General features: G+C 42.8%; 1 protein-coding gene across 13 annotated transcripts in view; it reads right to left on the reverse strand.

The window, feature by feature from the left end:
* Positions 1-20,727, reverse strand: part of Tmem43 (Transmembrane protein 43) — a 210,947-nt gene that overhangs the window by 9,570 nt on the left and 180,650 nt on the right. For 9 of the 13 annotated variants that reach the window (XM_070538289.1, XM_070538291.1, XM_070538292.1 and 6 more), the window contains one exon: positions 7,011-7,112. The exons of 2 other annotated variants lie outside the window; for them this stretch is intronic. In XM_070538289.1, the coding sequence (XP_070394390.1) occupies positions 7,011-7,112 (102 nt within the window). Of the gene's footprint in view, positions 1-556; positions 681-7,010; positions 7,113-20,727 lie in introns of all 13 variants that reach the window. 2 more of the 13 variants (XR_011514400.1, XR_011514401.1) reach the window with 2 other exon arrangements.

Consider the following 20,727-nt stretch of genomic DNA (forward strand, 5'->3'; position numbering starts at 1 on the left):
AAGGTAGGAGAGGCAATGCTGGATATTGCTTTCATGTTTTACTTCACCCAAGTTGTTGAAGGTTTCATGAGAATTTAAGAAAATAGTAAATCCCTTTTTGATCCTTTCTTCACAGGCGGAACTGTTACTGACAGTACTACATGTTAGATTATTCCAGGAATTTCTGATCATCATGCCGTTTTCCTTAGCCTCAATAATACTAATGTTACCAAAGATAAGCAAACTTGACATTTTTTTAACTTTTCATGTGCCGATGATGAAGCCATTATTGATATGCTTTCATTTAATCTGCACGATTTCACTTCCAGTACAGTCAATGTTTGTGATATCTGGGATTTATTCACGAAACTTGTACATGAATACACTGATCGATTTGTGCCACTGATACGCAAGAAAAAGAATTGCACAAACGTTTGGGCAATCGCACAAACGACATCTGCAGGCTTGGAGCGACACCTGTCACCGGCAAATGATACCGAGAACGAGTGGGGCTATACTAATCCAGGTACAACCAAATTAAGAACGCCCACTAAGCTTCAACAAGACACTCCCTCACCAGAACAGGAATCAGCCTCCCTGGTGCAGTATTCGGCCACTCCCTCCCAAATGACTCACTCAGTTACCCAATGGCCCTCAGTCCCCAGCAGATGCGGAGCACCTGACCCAGGCAGCGGTCAGACCTGTAACACAGCAGAGGGTGCTAAGAATCTCTGGGTCTGGACAGGCCGCCAATGGAAACTGACCCTTGCAACATTTAACACCCTAACCCTTTCGAGTGCGGCTAGCTTAGCAGGACTCTTTGAGGAACTATCAGACATTTTTCGGGATATCATCACCCTTAACGAGATTAGAACTGGTGAGGTTTATACATTGCTGAATAATGGCTATGTCCTCTGCTATAGAGCTCTCCTAGGTAAGAAGCAATACGGGGTAGGATTCCCAACCCATAAGGACGTAGCGGGCAACATTGACGAATTATACAGCATTAATGAGAGGGTAGCTGTAGTCATAAACAAACTAAGAGGTATAGATTAAAAGTAATACTAGCCTATGCTCCAACATGCAGTCATGATGATAAGGAAGTGGATCAGTTTTACAAAGATGTTGTATTAGCGATGAGAAAAGTGCAAACTCAGTATGCTGTAGTAATGGGCGACTTCAATGCGAAAGTTGGGGAAAAAGCAGGCTGGTGAACAAGCAATTGGCAACTATGGCGTCAATTCTAGGAATTCTAGAGGAGAGATGCTGGTAGCATTCGCAGAAAGGAATAAGCTTCGAATAATGAACACCTTTTTCAGGAAGCGTAGCAAAAGAAAGTGGACCTGAAAAGCCCTAATGGTGAAACAAGAAATGAAATTGACTTCACACTTTCTGCTGGTCCCAGCATAGTGCAGGATGTAGAAGTTATGGGTAGGGTAAAGTGCAGTGATCATAGGTTAATGAGGGCTAGGATTCACCTCAATTTGAACAGAGAAAGAGTAAAATTGGGCAAGAAGAAACAGGTCCACTTAGTGGCAGTAAGAGTAAAAGCAGACAAATTTAGGCTGGTATTTGCAAACAAATATGCAGCCTTAGAAAAGAGAGATGATGATGATGACATAGAGCTAATGAATGAAACCGTAATGAGGCTGGCTTCAGAGGCAGCAATTGAAGTGGGAGGCAAGGCACCAAGGCAACCAGTAGGCACGCTCTCCCAAGTAACAAAGGACCTAATAAAGAAACGACAAAGAATGAAAGTGTCCAACTCGGGAGATAAGATGGAATTTGCGGAACTGTCAAAACTGATCAACAAGGCGAATGTAAGTGATATTCGAAACTATAACATGAGAAAGACTGAAGAAGTAGTAAAAGATGGACACAACCTGAAATCAGTGAGAAAGAAACTTGGCATAGGACAAACCAAGATATATGCACTGAAAGATAAGCAGGGTAATATTGTCATGTGGTGGTGACGTTGAAGAACACAGTAGCAAATACTGTGAAAGACAAAACTAACTTTTATTGGGCAAACCTGTGCCCACAAAAACAGGCTACACTTATAGCACAACGATAGCGGCGAACACGGTCGGCGATTGTGGAAAATTTGATCAGCGGGTCAATCACGTCGGCTTTTATACAGCAGTCATCGAATGTTCCAAACTAATCGTTCGGGCCCACGTGCCTTCCACAAAGTTCTACACCATTCGCGTTACGCAATGAAATCAGATAACACAAGGTTCGGCGACAACAGACAGCGGATAGAAGCATCGATAACTTTCCAGAAACTTCGGATACATGCAGGCGCGTCCCGCGCTGTGCAATTACGTTTGTTAAGCGGCGAAATGTGGTCGCCCGATAAAGATAAGTACAGGTGTCAATATCATCAGCAATCTCGAAGGTATAATAAAAGCAGCGGGAGAATTCTATACTGACTTGTACAGTACCCAGAGGACTCAGGAATACTCCATTCGAAACAATAATGAACAGAATACAGAAACTCCTCCTATAACTAGAGATGAGGTAAGAAGGGCATTGCAAGACATGAAACGGAAAAATGACAGGAGAAGATGGAATAACAGTGGATTTCATCAAAGATGGAGGAGACATAATGCTAGAAAAACTGGCGCCTCTCTATACGAAGTGTCTATTGACTGGAAGGTTCCCAAAAAACTGGAATAATGCGAACATTATACTAATCCACAAAAAGAAAGACGTTAAGACGTTAAAGAACTGAAAAATTATATGCCCGTTAGCTTACTCCCAGTATTAAATAAAATATTCACCAAGATAATCTGCAATAGAATAAGGGCGACACTGGACTTTAGTCAACTAAGGGAACAGGCAAGTTTCAGGATGGGATACTCTACAATGGATCACATCCATGTCATCATACAGGTAATCATGAAATCTGCAGAGTACAATCAGCCTCTATATATAGCTTTCATAGATTACGAAAAGGCATTTGATTCAGTAGAGATACCAGCAGTCATAGAGGCATTATGTAATCAAGGAGTAGAGAACACTTACGTAAATACCTTGGAAAATATCTACAGAGGTTCTACAGCTACCTTAATTCTACACGAGAAAAGCAGGAAGGTGCCTATAAAGAAAAGGGTCAGACAGGGAGACACAATCTCACAATCTCTCCAATGCTATTCACTGCGTACTTGGAAGAAGTATTCAAGCTATTAAGCTGGGAAAGCGTAGGAGTAAGGATCGACGGCGAATATCTCGGCAACCTTCGGTTTGCCAATGACATTGTTCTATTCAGCAACACTGCAGACGAGTTACAACATATGACTGAAGACGTTAACAGAGAGAGTTTAAGAATGGGGTTGAAGATTAATATTCAAAACACAGAGATAATAATGAATAGGCAGGCAAAGGAACAATAGTTCAGAATCGCAAGTCAGCCTCTATAGTCTGTGAAGGAGTACGTCTACCTAGGTCAACTAATCACAGGGAACCCTGACCATGAGAAGGAAATTCACAGAAGATTAAGAATGGGTTGGATCGCGTACAGCAGACATCGTGAGCTCCTGACTGGAAGCTTACCGTTATCATTGAAATGGAAGGTACACAATCATTGCATTTTACCTGTACTGACATATGGGGCCGAGACTTGGAGACTGACAAAGGAGCTTGAGAACAAGTTGAGGACCGCGCAAAGAGCGATGGAACGAAGAATGCTAGGCATAACCTTGAGAGATAGAAAGAGAGCTGTTTGGATCAGAGAGCAAACGGGTATAGACGATATTCTAATTGACATCAAGACAAAAAAATGGAGCTGGGCAGGTCATGTAATGTGCCGGTTAGACAACCGTTGGACCATTAGGGTTAGAGAATGGGTGCCAAGAGAAGGGAAACGCAGTTGACCATTTTTGGTGAACTGCGTTGGGTTTGCAACCCAATGGTTGAGCAAAACCATATTTTGCTGAATGTTTGGGCTGATCTAATATAACTATTGGATGTTTGTGGCCATCTGGGGCAAGGTACCGGGTTAGGGGGAGTAGGGGGGCTATACTCCACAGTGGCTGCGTATGGCGCAGGTCGGCACTGGCCCAATCTTGAAGGCAATCTGCAATCTGCATCATCATCAGCCTGTTTTATGTCCACTGCAGGACAAAGGCCTCTCCCTGCAATCTCCAATTATCCCTGTCCTGTGCTGACTCCAACTAGCGCTCGTGAATTTCCTAATTTCATCGCCCCACCTAGTCTTCTGCTGTCCTGGGATGTCCCATGGAAATACTTTACATGCAAATACATGTAGGGGATGTACAAAGGCATCAAAATTTTGGATGTCCATATAACGCCTCTAAAAACAGTACTTCAGACGTAGTTGTACAGAGTTTTAGATGTCCATGGAACGTCCATAAAGTTTGTACTTTAGACATGTATTATAGGCCCCCCCAAAATTTTGTTTTGTATATGCCCTTTTATGATTTTGACGTGGAAGATGCTACGTAGTTGGAGCCTGTAGTTGATGCAACTATATCGTGCTGTATCATCAGTTCACATGTAATGGACGTCCACAGGACGTCCCATTCTTTTGCTAAAATCGATGTTTTGCGTCCCATTCTTTAGCATCAAATCGATGTTTTGCACATGGTATGTACACTTTTTCAGGACAAGAAAATTCACAAGCAGGAGTTGAAGTGAAAGAAGAATGTACATGTGCCCAAAACATTCGTGTTGTCGGTTATGAACTTTGTAGACTTCTTTGTTTCCGACTTTGGAAATGTAATAGAAAATAAAGGCACAGCATGTTCAGGAATTAACTGATAAATAGCAGGAAAAAAGCACATCGAAACATGGAGCCGACAGCTACACCACACAGCGATCGGTATTTCCCTCCCAGATACCGCAACCCTACCGAGTGGAGAACTCCGGACGACAAGCCCATATGCTTCCTTTGCCTGCACATTGGCCACGTCGCTCGTCATTCCCAAGCACCCCCAGTCAGCTATTCTCCAAGAACTTCGCGATTTACCTACGGCAGGTCACCTTGGCGTCTCCCGCACCTACGACCGGATTCGCCAACGCTTCTTTTGGCCAGGTCTTGTCTGCTTTGTCTGGAAATACTTTGCGCCGTGTGAGAAATGCCAGCGCTGAAAAACACCATCTATTCTCCCTGCCGGTTGTTCGTGCTTGAACAGCACTTATTATAAATGTCAAAAGAAAGGCCATCTCATGAAAATGTGCAAAACGAGCGTGGTACACAAATTAGAGCAGGAAACATCGGACAGAGAGTTGCTTACACATTTTATTTAATAATACTGCAGGCCAATATTTTGGCCCAAGCAGGAGGGGCATGTCACAAACAAGAAAACACAGAAAAGCGTATACAATGCAACATGAAATGAACATAATGCACTAAAAGAAGCACAAATGATAACGTCAACATCGCTAACTTGCACAAAAATGATTTTGCAATGCAGCCATGAAATTTTTAGACTGAAATACACTAATGGGAAGTGAATTCCAATCGTTCACCGTTCGAGGGAAAAAACTGTACTTGTAAGCGTTTGTTTTCGCGAAGATCGGTGCAAGCAAATACTCATGACTGTGTGTGACTGTGTCGTGTTCTCCTCGTAGAAGGCCGACATATGGAAGCTGGTAGCGTCATATTATTTTTTCCAGAAAGAGTGTTATGTAGTAGTACAAGACGATTAATTTTTCTGCGTATTTCGAGTCTCTGTATTCTATTTCGTAACATTATTGAGGACGGCGAATCCTTCCTGGCATATTTCCCGTAAATAAATCTCACTGCTTTTCTCTGTACTCGCTCAAGTTCTTTTGTGTCTTTCATGGTATGCGGGTCCCAGAGTTCGGAAGCATATTCTAACTTTGATCTGATAACTATTTGGGTCAAACAGTGACGGGTGTCTGCTCGGCGGCTGGAGCAACGGCTTGAGATACTTGCTCTTGAATGAAGTTGCAGATCGTAGGAGGCAAAGCGGGTGATGGTTCCTGGACAGAAGATATCAAAGATAGCTGGCGGGCAACCTCTGCACGAATGAATTCCAGCATTTTTATGAACAGAGCAGCATGGTTGTCGTCGACTCCAAGGCTTGACAGAGAGTCGGCGGGCAGAGTGGGACGTCGGGTATGAAGTCGTTGCCTCCGCAACTCGTCGTACCTCTGACACAATTCTATCACTTTGGCGACAGTGTGAGGACTCTTCGATAATAACATTTGGAATGTGTCGTCCTCAATACCCTTAAATATATGTTTGATCTTCTCCTCCTCTGACATCGACGCGTTCACCCGTTTGCAAAGGTCAACAATGTCCTCAATGTAGCCCGTGAAGTTCTCTCCGGCCTCGTGGGATGGTGTGCGCAAATGTTGTTTTGCACGAAGCTTTTGTACTGCTGGCTGACAGAAAACTTGGGTAAAGCTGGTCTTGAAGACCAACTACGAAGTGAGGTCGGCTTCATGGTTTAAAAACCATAGTTCCGCAACGTCCATAAGATAGAATGCGACCTTTCTCAGCTTGGTAACATTATCCCACTCGTTATGGACACTCACTCGCTCATAAGAGGAGATCCAATCTTCAACGTCTTTGTCATCTGTTCTGGAGAAGATAGGGGGATCTCGCTGACGCATGGCAACCACGAGCTAATACCGGTAGCGATGGTGCTGTGGCGTAGGCAGGCTACTCTTCTTCGTTACACTTAATAGATATAAACTTATAAACTGTTTAATCTGAGGTTTTGCAAACTGCTCCACAACTTTCTAATTAGAATTTTTTGCCTAACATCATTGCTTCCGAAGTTGTTTAATTAATTTTAACAAATTATGCAATTCAGCAGAATACAAAAGGTAGTGTAACCTGCTCCATACAATAGTCAGCAACATGTCGTCTTAGAGTGCATCGGCATATTTTAAAAATCTGGCTAAAGTTAGCTGGGACACCCTGTATATGCTACCTGAAGCTTAGTCCAAAATTTTGTCACAGTTGGTCTTTAAGACAATTTGCATCCCAAAGCATGCTAATGAAAGCATGTAACATGGCACACACTTCAACTTACTTTGGCAGTCACGTCCCCAAACTCGAGCAACTCCACAGATGCCCCAGCTGTTGACTTGAAGGGATGCAAGTGGTGGCCATCACACTCGGACACTACGGATACCTGTGTCAAGAGGAATGTGACACACCTATTGACATACGACACAGCAGCATCACCTCCTGAATGTTTGGTGGGAAGCTGGGCTCGTTGGATTTCTGATAACTGATGCATTGCCAGTGCTTTGGAAGAAACAGAAAAGATCAGAGAGTAAAAGAGAACATGACAAGGAGGATAGTAGTCTTCAACTGATTTTAATCCTGGAAAATACATGACACGTGGTAGCAGGCGAAGTAACTAAAATTGTGGTGCATGTGTCAAGCCACTCATCACAGATGTCTAACACTAAAGTTTCAACGTAGATGGTGGCATTCTTTCATTGCAGAGGCAGTGATAATACATTTATCAGACTGTTTTTTGATGTTGTAGGCTTCAAAAAGCAATCTGCATTTTTCGTCTGTACTTTACCATAACGCATGTGCTCTGAAACTAGGGTGTGCACTCGCATTGCTTACAGTGGGCTGCTAAGCAGCCAGATCCCGCTAATGCTCGCACCTGCACGCTATGTTCTCAGTCTGTCATTTGCACAGTGCCCATTCTAGCCAACACAGCATTGGCCACACGAAAGGGGGATGTTATAAACAACCCCTGTGGTACAAGTAATGAAAGGGGTGGCATGCCTTTTTTGGGCGGACAGGCCCTTTGTGCTTTTTGTCCTTTACAACCCAGCACATACACGCGTGTCTGGCAGTGAGAACAGCCCGAGAAACCTGCATTTCGTGGCTGTCTTTTTGAGACGGTGGGACAGGTCATGCAAATACGGCACTTACAACTACTGCCCATTTATCTGTCATCATCATCATCATCATTTATTGGACCCTTAAGGACCCTTTACAGGGTATTACATAAGGGGGGGGGGGGGAGTCATAGATATACATAAGTCAAAGATGTTACATAAAGAATGAATTGAAATAGCGTAGGTTAAGAAATGCAGGAATACAAAATAGGAGTACAGGCAACTTCAAATGCAACAACACTTGGAATGAAAGGAGAGATTGTTCAATTGTAGTTTCCAAAATGTGAAAGCAACCGCTCTTTAAATTCTTCAGGATCCTGCTCCCTGACAATTGCATCTGGGAGTGCATTCCATTCCTGGATTGCTGTGGGTAAAAATGACTTATTGAAGGCAGCAGTTGATCCATACAGGCGCTGTAAACTGAGTGAATTGAACAGGCGTCGTGACGAACGTGCTGGTGGTAGAAGAAGTGATTCGCGCAGATGTTGAAAATGGTAGTACAGCTTGTGGAATAAGCATAGACGTGCTATTTTGCGTCGATAGACTAATGTGGGTAAATTGAGCGATGACTTAATACTACTGATACTAGTTTTGTAGTCATATTTTGAAGATATGAATCGTGCAGCACGGTTCTGGACCGATTCTATTGCATTGATTAGGTATGCTTGATGTGGACACCAAATCGCGGAAGCGTATTCAAGTTTTGTTCGAACAAAAGTTTCGTATGCCAGTTTACGGACGGAAGGGGGTGACAACGATAATGTTCTTCTGATAAATCCTAGTGTTTTAGAGCTGTCGGCTATCAGTTTCGTGATGTGTTCCGACCAGTTAAGATTGCTAGTGATTAGGATACCGAGGTAGCGATACGTTTGTACTTGCGAGATGTTGACTGTGCGCAATGAGTACTCATGGGTGATGTTAGTGTGCTTGCGGGAAATTTGAATAAATTTGCATTTAGAAATGTTAAGCTGCATCAACCATTTGGTACACCAGTTATCTATTAAGTGCAGGTCATTCTGAAGAAGGGCCTGGTCAGACTCAGTAGAAATTCGACGATACAGGACACAGTCGTCCGCGAAGAGGCGTATGGATGATGAAATACCACAAGGGAGGTCATTAATGTAGATGAGAAAGAGAAGGGGACCAAGGACTGATCCTTGTGGAACTCCAGAAAATACCTTGCTTGAGGCTGAAGAACATCCACCTATAACGGTGTATTGGAGGCGGTCGGTGAGGAAGCATTTAATCCAGGCTAGAATTTGCGGGTGTAGGCTGAGAGAAGAGAGTTTGCAGATTAGTCGTAGATGGGGAACACGATCGAATGCCTTTGAGAAGTCTAAGAATATTACATCAGTTTGAAATAATGAATCTAGGTTTAAATGAAGCTCGGTGGTAAATTCAAAAAGTTGCGTTTCGCAAGAAAGACCAGACCTGAAACCGTGTTGATTGGCGAAAAAGAACCCGTTGTTATCAAGGTGTAGGGCGACTTGGGAATAAATTATGTGTTCCATTAGTTTGCACGCAATGCATGTTAAAGCGATGGGACGATAATTTGAAGGATCAGACCGGTTACCACTTTTGAATACTGGAACTACTTTGCTTACCTTCCAGTCATCTGGAAGCGCGCCTTCATTGAGGGATTGCGTAAAGATTATTTGTAGTAAACGACTTGATGGGACTACGGTTGCTTTGAGCACTTTAGCAGATATGTTATCGGGGCCGGGACTGCTTGATAATTTCAACTTTTCGATCAGCTTTGCAATGCCTTCCGCCGTAACTGTAATGGGCAGCATCTGAGAAAATTTGGGATCAAAAAAGTTCGGAATGTTATGATGCGGTTCATGAGTGAATATCGAAGAAAAGTAGGAGTTCATAACATCAGGACGTTCGTCAGGCGACACATGCGAACCATCCGGGTTAGAAAGAGATATGTTGTGCGATTGATAGCTAGAAGGGGAAATCAGATTCCAGAATTTTTGTGGATTTTTGCTCATTATGTTAAGTAGATCCTGATGAAAGAATTTCTTTTTGGAGGTCTTCAAGAGGCTTGTATACTCTTTCAGACATTTGAAGTATTTTTCCCACCTGAGGGCTGAACTAGAACGCCTAGCTATGCGAAAAAGACGTTTTTTCTTCCGGGATAGTTTAGTTAGGGCACTGAGTCTCAGTGCTGTCCAAGCACTGAGACCTTTTTCTTTTGGTTCCCTGGATTTCACATTATTTAGGAGGTTCTCTAGCACGGAAGCAATCATCTGTTAGGGGAGGCCTGCCTTGCTCAGGTGTTGCTCTTGCAAACTCGCTGCCAGCTGGTGCTCGCTTGACTAACTGAGAGAAGAGCGCAGGCAATTAATTGGCCGCTATGCCACACTTGACCACCCAATGTGCCAAATTGTAATTTATATTTCCTTTTTCAAGCGAGGTTGGTACATCTGGCACACGTGTTCACCGGGATGTTGGGGATTTCGAGCTGGCACACTTGACGACATGCAGCTTAAGCATCCTTTGTTGCTGCACATTGCTGGCGCCATTAAAGCAATGTCCAAGTTCAATGTTGACCGAGGAGGACCAGCAGTCGCGCATGCTCGGGACTCACCTTCATTGGCAGCATCGTTGTGGATAGCACTGGCGGCCAGTAAAACATTGATGCCTCTGGTCACTATCAATGCCAAGCCGTTAAGGAATGAGACTATCTACAGGGACCGTAATCAAATCACCATCGGCAACAAAAATCATGTGACACCCACCCATTTAATTTAATTGACATGTTGGCTATGTGGGATTTGGAGCTGGCACACTTGTTGACAAGCAGCTTACGACTCTTATTTCTGCAGATTAGTCACAGTTATCCAATTCTGGTTTGGAGATTATTGCGTGACCTGCCGTCTGTGCCTGTTTGCCAAAAACAATTGCTGACAGTGTCTTGTAGCAAACATTATCGTTTTTTTCACGCACGAGGTTCTGGACCTGGTATTGTTGTCATTACTGCCCAGCGATGTTGAGTTGAACTCGTCAGCTAAATACTCAGCACCTAGAACTGTTTAAAAGCTTACAATATGGCGAAACCACAATTTTTATTAAATTAGAGCCCACTGACACTAGAAGCAATGATGGCAAAAATTAACAGCAAACTGCATGCAACAGAAGGCCAGATCACAATGCTCAAAGATAAAGTAAACGTGCAAGACAGCACCATTAGGACAGTAAGTAAAGGAGTTAAACAAATGCATGACAAGAGTGTTGACTCAGGAAATAGAAGCCGGAGAAATAACCTAGCCTTTATGGGGCCAATGATACCAAATCATAAACATGGGAACAGTCTGAACAATTGCCCAAAAACATTTGTAAACAAAAGTTGCAGTTAGAATTGCAGTCAGTAGAAAGAGCACACTGTAGAGGTCGCTATAACAAAATGACAAAAAGGCCAATCATCATCAATTGTTCCTCCTACAAAGAAAAATCCAACGTTTTTTCTAATGCTAGGAACTTCAAAGGAACTGCGTACAGTGTCGACCAACATTGCACACCTGAAACACGAGATATTGGGGAAAGGCTCCGGGAATGTACTAAGGTCAATAAAGTAGATGAAAAAATATTGCATCACACTAAGCTTTCATAAGTTAGTTGTGAATGGCAAGACATTTAAGTGGGATAAAAAAAATGAAGAAGTCAATCAAGTCGTGAAAAATAAATGACCCAAACCAGAGAAAAGGGGCATCAAATACTTGATCTGATTACAGTGACGAATTGTAGAAGCATTGTTAATAAAGTTGACGACCTTGCTGCTCTTATTGACTCTGTGAAAGTCAATATAGTCTTTGTGACTGAATCGTGGCTGGATTCTTCTGTTAGATACAGTGAAATGTTTCGAGAAAACTTCATTGCTTATCACAGGTAGATCCTGCATGGGTGGTGGCGTCTTTCTCTTAGTTTCATCATCATCATCAGCCTGGTTATTCCCACTGCGGGGCAAAGGCCTCTCCCAAACTTCTCCAACTATCCCGGTCATGTACTAATTGTGGCCATGTTGTCCCTGCAAACTTCTTAATCTCATCCGCCCACCTAACTTACTGCTGCCCCTGCTACGCTTCCCTTCCATTGGAATCCAGTTCGTAACCCTTCATCTCTTAGTTTGCTGCTCTTTAAACTCATCTGAACTAGATATAGGTCATGACGATGTGGAATCAGTGTGGTGCAACTTTACCTTGCCAGGCAATTCTTCATTCGCATCCGGAGCTTTCTACCAGCCTCCTAACTCACTTGTCACCAGGCTACAGGTTTTACATGAAATTGTTTCTGAGGTCAAAACAGACATTCGGGCGAGTTAGTAAGGCATATTTGAAACAGAACAGCGCTGTATTCACGGGGACAAGCAGGGAGAAATGACACAGACGAGTGCTGCCATGTCGCCTGCCGTGTCGCTTCTCGCCACATGTTCCTGCTGGCGGGGGACCTCAATTTACCTGACTTATGCTGGCGTGACAGAATTTGTGAGTACACAGCAGGTGGAATCTTAAACTTGGAGATAAAAAGTATCATAGAATCTTATGGATTAATGCAATATATTATTGATGCAGCTCGTGACAACAATACATCAGACCTTGTTTTCAGAAACTCGTTAAATATGGTGAATTTTGTTAATGTTAGTCCGGGAATAACTGACCACCTGGCTGTCGTCATAAGTGTTAAAACCAAAAGTAGCAGACAAAAAAATAAAGAGACCAAAACAATGTACCTATATGACAGAGGTGATTATGCCAGCATATCAAGGAAGCTTCTTGATCATTTGCCACATTTTGAATGCCTCTCAGATGATTGTGACATTCAAGAATTGTGGGAGAACTAAAGAAAGAAAACTCAAGGAGCTTACCAAAACCTACATTCCCAGCATCAAATACGGTAGACCTAAGAAGCATAACAAACCATGGATGAATACTCGTATCTTAAGAACAGTAAGGAATAAAAGGCGCATATATTCAAAATATCAAACTGACAGCAATCATCACCTTGAAAGGTTCCATGGTGTTACCTGTGAACACAAACAATATATAAGGGAGGCCAAGGGGTGCTACGTTGAAAAACTCGTCAGCGAAATAAAAATGAATACCAAGGCATTCTGGCAATACATGAAAGGCTATGGAGCAGACCCAGCGGGCATCACCGAAATTGTCTTTAATAGTGAGGAGTTATTAGATGACATTGAGAAAGCTACTTGTCTAAATAATCACTTCCTTCAGTACATTTGCCAAAACACAGCTGCACTCCTTCATTATGGAAAAGTTCCATTCCAGCTATGAAATCAATACAGCTAAGTGTGAATGGAATCAGAGCATTACTAAACAAAATAAACGATAACAAGGCAAATGGACCAGCTGGCATTTCTCCTTGAATTCTAAAGCAATGTGCTGAACTGATTTCCCTTTATCTCTACATAATCTACACTGTTTTTATCTTTCTGTGTCCTCCCGGATGACTGGAAAATTACACGTTGTCCCCATTTATAAAGGTGGGCATAAAAAAGCTGTACCTAAATAACTATAGGCCCATTTCGCTTATGTCCATACCATGCAAGTTATTAGAATACATTTCACATAAAGAGATAATGACACACTTACTAACAAACAACTTACTGGCTTCACAACAACATGGGTTCCTTAAGGGTTTATCTTGCAAAACAAAACTGATTGAATTTTATTATGACCTTGTATTTGATATGATACAAGGTCATATGCTTTTCCTGGACTAAACCAAAAGTGTTTGATATTGTTCCTCACCATTTGCTTTTATGTAAACTTGCAGCACTAACTATTCACCATACAGTTCTAGCTTGGATCGAAAACTATCTATCGTTCCGCCGACAATGTATAGTATTAAATGGCAAGAAATCCAGTTTCACAGATATCACATCGGGTGTCCCACGGGGCTCAGTTTTAAGGCCACTTTAATTTTTAATACATATAAGTGACATTTGTTCAGGAATTGGTCCTAGTATATGGTTGTTTGCTGATGACTGTGTTTTATTTAGGAAAATGAGAAATGAAGGTGACGTTGCCCTGTTACAAAGCGACTTATTATGTGTTCTTGAACGGTGTTCAAGATGGAGAATGAACTTAAATACTAAAAAGTGTGTTCATGTTACTTTTACACATAAAAAAAAAACAGGTTAAACCCTGATTACGTAATCAGCAATAATATAGCGAAGCAAAAATCACAGTATAAATACTTAGGTGTGACATTCTCATTCACGGAATGCTCGCATTGGTACAGTAGTTGCCAAGGCCGCCAGGACCTTAAACTTTATACAGCGAAATTTGAGACATGCACTACCTTGTTAGAAATCAACTGCTTACCTAGTATACGTTAGACCAATGCTCGAATATGCTTACGCCGTGTGGGACCCCTGGCAATATACACTAAGTAATAAACTTGAAAAAATCCAGAAGAGAGCAGCAGGGTTTGTCCTAAGTCGGTGCTAAGCTGCACTAATATGAAAAATGAAACAGGATGGGAAATCCTTTCCTCTCTATGAAAATTGTGACTGAAAATCCTCTGTCAAATATTTCATGGTAGAACTGGCATTCTAGAGGAAATATACTTAAAAGGCCTCATTATATCTCTGCAGGTACCGATTATTGTTTTGAGATTTTAGAATACTGCACCAGAATTAATATGTACACTAGTTCACATTTTGTTCGTTCCATTGGCAAATGGAATCACCTGTCAAGCCAGAAAATGCCAATGAAGATGCATTTTTTTTTACATTGTAACCACTCTGCTGTTAGTGCCTGAGCTAAGTGGTGTCATCATTGGACAAAGAATAAAGAGACTGCCCTCAAGGAACTGCCGGCGATCATTGACAGGCATCTTGTGTGTGAATTCAATCGTGTCTGAAGACTTAAAGAACCCTGTTCAGAAGTGTCCAACCCTGGTCAGGACTACCCGACTTTAATATAACAAGGTTCTGTATAGGCTTGTATGATGGCCAAGCCATGCCAACACATGCGCGCGGCATCGGGGCACCGAACACGATTGTTTCTCCGGTGGAAATTTTCTTTCAAATTTCGGACGCCAGGTTGGAGGCGCAGCCCTTACATGAGTCCATATGGTATTCAATGTATCTAAAAATTCTCACCACTCTGGATTTGTCAATCTGTGAATGTATACACATATCGCATTCAGCTAAAAACAGGTCACATAAAAACGGTGCTACACACGCACCAATACACACACCATTCTTTTTAATAACAACGTCATTATTAAAAGTGATAAAAGTTGAAGAAAGATCAAAGCTGAGCATGTCAAGAAAACTGTCAATTGGTAAAAGCATGGAGTTAATAAACGACAAGGGGCCAGACTCATCGCTTAAATTTTTGAGAGCTCTGAGCAGGTTTGGTGGTTTTGGAAGAGAATGAAACAAGTCACACACATCAGCTGAATAGGCAGACACAGGCTCAGCACTTTCATTTGTGGCAAGAAAGCCAGTAACCGCATTAGAGTATTGCACCAGCAATGGGTTTTCCACATGTGACGCACGCAGCTGCTTCAAAAGAAACCTAGAAAAGGCACCTTGTCAGGATCCTCTCTTAGTGACTATAGCTGATAGCGGAATGCTTTCCTTGTGGGGTTTGGCTGAAAAGAAGATGCTTAATGCACCTACCTTCGCGCTGTTAAGTGTTTTATGCAGTGAAGTTAGAATCATCTTATCACAAAGCTGCAGCACACTTTCTTTCACCTTGGCCAAGGAAGCCCTAGCGTTAAGAAAATTCTTTCCAATTGCATTCATTGCCTTTTTTACATAGACATGTCAGAGAAAGGAATAGAGGGCAAGACAAATAGAAAACAAGAAAAGAAAGTGAAAATGCCGAGACAAGGACAGGAAAGGTGACTGCCAATTTCTCTAGGCTGGGTCACTCCGGGGTGCAGTCTAAGTAAAGCAGAAGCCAAAGAGGCGTGCTGCCTCTGCCGAGAAGTTGCAAAAGTGAAAAACGCTAAGTATCGGCTCAAGGATCCCTCTCCCCTTGGACAAAGCTGAGCACGGGACGTTCGGACTCCCACGTGCTTGGGTCTGGGTTATCGCAACACATCAAATGTTTGCAGACCGAAGGTGCCCCTGACAGGTCTCATCATGCACCGAGCACCTTACAAGTACTATATTTTCTTGTGTTAGGTTTTATTGTTGATGCTGTACTCACAATTAGGTCTCAAAATTAGGTATTACAGGGAGACATGCTGTTCATTGTTCATGCAATGATGTTTCATAATGTATGGTGGCTTTCAGCTCTACTAAGCTGTTTGTGACAAGCTTTGCTGTTGGCTTCTAATCACATGGACAATGCAAGATGATGCAAATAAAGGTTATTAATGTCATCACCGAGTAGGATACAGTGACGATGATGCTGATGCACATTGGAATGTACTACAAGAGAGCAACAAAGTTCTTCAAGCTGAAATTATTTAGTGAACAGCTTGCACTGCCCTTCCATCACGTGATTTATATCTTACTGAGATGGGCGAATGTAGTGCCATTTTGAGCAAGTGCACTGCAGCTAGTGTCACCTGGTGGCACACTGCTAGACAGTAAAGGAAAGTGGAATTCGGAATTGATGGCAATGCTGGATCAGTAAGTAATGAATGAATGAGTGTCTGGTTTTTACTGGCGCAAGGGCCAGGTATGGCCAAAGAGCGCCAAGACAGTGTTAGTGATTTCGTGGTGGAATGATGAGTTCTGTGAAGAAGATGTGACTTGGCTGTAAAGGGGCCTAAAAATAGTCGCTGTAAAGTGCGTAAAATCTGCATGCTATAAGATTATGGCGATGTCTAATGACGAGTACTGTGAGCCTTACACAGCAATGTGGGAGAATGATATGATATAAGAAACATGTAAGATGTAAAAATTAACTACAGCACAACTGCCTCACCAGAGCCCTTGAAACACAAGGGCCTGGAGGTAGGTGCTATACAGTACAACTATCCCAGCGGCATCCTCTAAAGAGAGGAAGCGCTAAGAATGTATGGGACTAATAACATGCAAGACCACATCGCTAATGAAATCTAGGACTGTGTCTGTATTAAAAGGCGGTTCTGGACCGTGAAACATTGCAGGATGAAGAGAAATGTGCTGCCAGTATGCTAAAGGAAAATGTCTCTTTCTCTCAGATTCGGCTTCTGGACACTCCAGGAGGACGTGGAGTACGGTCAGCCTCTCCCCGCATCTACCACAGGTTGGTGGCTCTCTTCCAGTAAGTAGAAAATGATGTGTGCCAAATGTGTGTCTTATTCTGAGAGGACAAAATAGGACATCGGTTCGGCGCGATTTTGCAGTAGAGGGCCAGAGTCCTAACTGTGGCTTTATTAGGTGGAGCTTATTATCCGTTTTCGCATCCCACATGCGTTGCCAGTGGTCCCGCAGACTCCTTCGCAAGAAAGGCCTCAGATCTGTGACAGGCACCTCAGCGGTAGGGTTAACGGCTTGTGATGCGATAGACGTGGCCATCTCATCTGCCAGAACGTTGCCCTCGATGCTCCTATGGTCAGGCACCCAGCATATAATGATATGCTGGTTAGATCTGTACGCCTTACACAAGACGGTGTAGAGTTCATTAAGTACTGGATATTTGTGTCTATAGAATGACATCAAGGCCTTCACGGCGCTTAGGGAGTCTGTATATATAGCTGATTTTTGAAGTTTTGATTTTCTTATATGATTTACAGAAGGCAGTACTGCGTAGGCCTCGGCCGTGAAGATACTTGTTTCCGGATGCAGTACACCAGATTCTGAGAAGCATGGGCCGAAGGCAGCATAAGACGCTCCGGCATTTGACTTCGAAGCGTCTGCGTAGAACTCTGTGCAGCAGTGCTTGTGCTGGAGTTCTAGAAAATGCGTTCGGGTTTCTGTCTCTGGGGCATGTTTTGTTACTTCTAAAAAGGATATGTCACATTCTATCAGCTGCCACTCCCAAGGTGGTAACAGCTTGGTTGGATGCATTAAGCGAAGCTCGAGGAGTGGGACATGCATTTCATCATTAAGCTCCCTCACACGAAGCGAGAAAGGCTGTCTTACAGAGGGACGGTTATGGAAAAGTGTAGTACATGTCATATCGTTAACAGTGTTAAAACATGGATGTTGATGATTGGAATGTATTTTCAGGAAATAAGTAAGGCTGATGTAAGTTCTCTGTAGATGGCGGGACCATTCATTTGATTCCGTGTATAAACTTTCAATCAGGCTTGTTCTGAAAGCGCCAGTGGCTAAGCAGATACCTACATGGTGGACAAGATCTAGAATCTTTAGTGCGCTCAGAGCGGCAGAGTTATATACGACGGCACCATAGTCCAATCGCGATTGAATTAGGCTCTTATAAACATTCATCAGACACTTCCTGTCGCTACCCCATGTTGAGTGGGATAGAACTTTAAGTAAGTTCACTGTCCTTAGACATTTTTTTTTAAGATATTGAATGTGCTGAATAAAAGTAAGCTTGGAGTCTAGTATAATACCTAGAAATTTGTGTTCTTCATTGATAGGTATTTGATGTTCACACAGTTGAACACAAGGATCTGGAACCAGGCCTCTCTTTCTAGTAAAAAGAACACAAGAGCTTTTGTGGGGGTTGATTTTAAATCCGTTTTCGTCTGCCACTTGGAAACCTTGTTCAAGCCCTGCTGTACCTGTCTCTTGCATACTGTGAGGTTGCAGGATTTGAAGCCTATTTGTATATCGTCTACGTATACGGAATAAAAAATGGCAGGTGGCAGTGAAGCACGTAGTGTGTTCATCTTAACAATACAGAGAGTGCAGCTGAGCATGCCTCCCTGGGGTACACCAGTTTCCTGCGTAAAAGGACGTGACAGTGCATTACCGACCTTTAATCTGAATGTATGATTTGACAAATAGCTTTCAATAGTGTTCAGCATATTTCCACGGATGCCCATTCCCGACAAGACTCGCAAGATCCCGTAACGCCATGCTGTGTCATACGCCTTCTCCATGTCGAGGAATATTGATAGGAAAAACTGTTTATGAACAAATGCATCGCGGATATTTTCTTCAATGCACACAAGATGATCGGTTGTCGACCGCGCTTCTCGGAAGCCACACTGATAAGGATCGAGCATATTGTTGAGCTCAAGGAAATGTATAAGTCTGTGATTTATCATTTTTTCGAAAAGCTTACACAGACAATTTGTTAGAGCTATCGGACGGTAACTTGCCGCCAAGGAAGGGTCTTTTCCCAGCTTCAGAACGGGAACTACAATCGCTTCCTTCCATGTGGATGGGAGGTATCCCGCAGCCCAAATTGTGTTAAAAAAGTGCGAGTAGTGTGACTTGTGTGTCAGTATGTAAGTTTTTGATCATGTCATAGATGACCCTGTCAGGTCTTGGCGCAGAGCTTTTGCATGTGTTCAAGGCAGCTCTCAACTCGGCAATGCTAAAAGGTCGTTTATACGGTTCATTCTGTCTACATTTTCTTATGATTGGCTTACGTTCCTCTATTTCTCTATGTTTAAGGAAGGATTGGGAATATAATGGATTGAGCTCGACACACGCTCAAAGTGCTCCCTTAGGGTGTCTGCCTGCTCTTCTAAGGTATTTACTTGATCGTTCACCAAAGGCAACAGATTTATTTGCTGCCCTTTTAGCTTCCTTATGCCATTCTAAACTTTCGCCTCCTGTGTGTAAGAACTGATACCTGAGAGGGACCTCACCCAGCTTTCTCTCTTCGCCTGACGCCGTATGCGCCTCCCCTGTGACTTTATGTGTTTAAATTCAATAAGATTTTCTGCATTCGGCGACCTACGCAATATTCCCCATGCCTTATTCTGCCTCTTTATGGCATTTCTACATTCATCATTCCACCAGGGAACACGTCTTTTAGGTGAACCACCATTTGTTTGCGGAATAAACTTTTCTGCAGCCACAGCATCAATAATAAAAGCGGTAAAATATGTGACAGCTTCATCATCTATATTAAATTGTTTATAAAACCGAGTGGTATATGAGTAGATTCTTTAAAATGCTCCCAGTCAGCTGATGCTGATTTCCAAATGGGAAACCAGGGAGTGACGTCATGCTGCGTTAGTGATTTTACAGTTATAGGGAAGTGGTCACTTCCAAAAGGATTCTGGGTCACCTTCCATTCAAGATGAGGCAGAAGGGAAGCAGAGCCTATTGCTAGGTCTATGGATGAATATGAATTGTGTGTAAGGCTGCAATATGTTGGTTCCTTCTTATTAAATAGGCAGGCGCTAGAGGTCAGAATAAAATTTTCAATAAGTCGGCCTCTTGCGTCGCAACGCGCCTCTCCCCACAATGTGTTCTGGGCGTTAAAAACACCCACAAGTACGTAGATTTCGGGAGCTGATTTATCAGGTTATAGAGATCGTTTTTTTGGAGGTGATAGCTTGGAAGTATATAAATGGAACAGACAGTTACCAACTTATTGAAAATAATCCCTCTAATTGACACTGCCTCGAGGGGCGTCTGGCGACAAGCTAGGGACTTGCCTACAAGGATTGCTACACCGCCGGACGAGGTGTTAGCCTCATCACGGTCCTTGTGGAAAATGGTGTACTGCTGGAGGAAGTCTGTGTGTTTTGATTTTAAGTGTGTTTCCTGTAAACACAGCACTTTTGGATTGTGTTTGCGGATGAGTTCTTGTACGTCATCAAGGTTTTTAAGAAGACCTCTGACGTTCCATTGAGTAATTTGTGTGTCCATATTTAAAGTAAATTGGTGCTGTGTGTACGGAAACGGAAGTGATGCCTTAGTTTACAGAGCTCTTTCCAGGCCCTGTAACGGGGTTGTGATCTTTTTTGGAGCGTTCGAGCGAACCTCGCCACCCCTTAGGCGCTTTGTGTGCCTTGTGGATAGGTGTAGTGTCCATTCCC

Source organism: Dermacentor albipictus, chromosome 5 (assembly GCF_038994185.2).
Source record: "Dermacentor albipictus isolate Rhodes 1998 colony chromosome 5, USDA_Dalb.pri_finalv2, whole genome shotgun sequence".
Lineage (NCBI taxonomy): Eukaryota > Metazoa > Arthropoda > Arachnida > Ixodida > Ixodidae > Dermacentor > Dermacentor albipictus.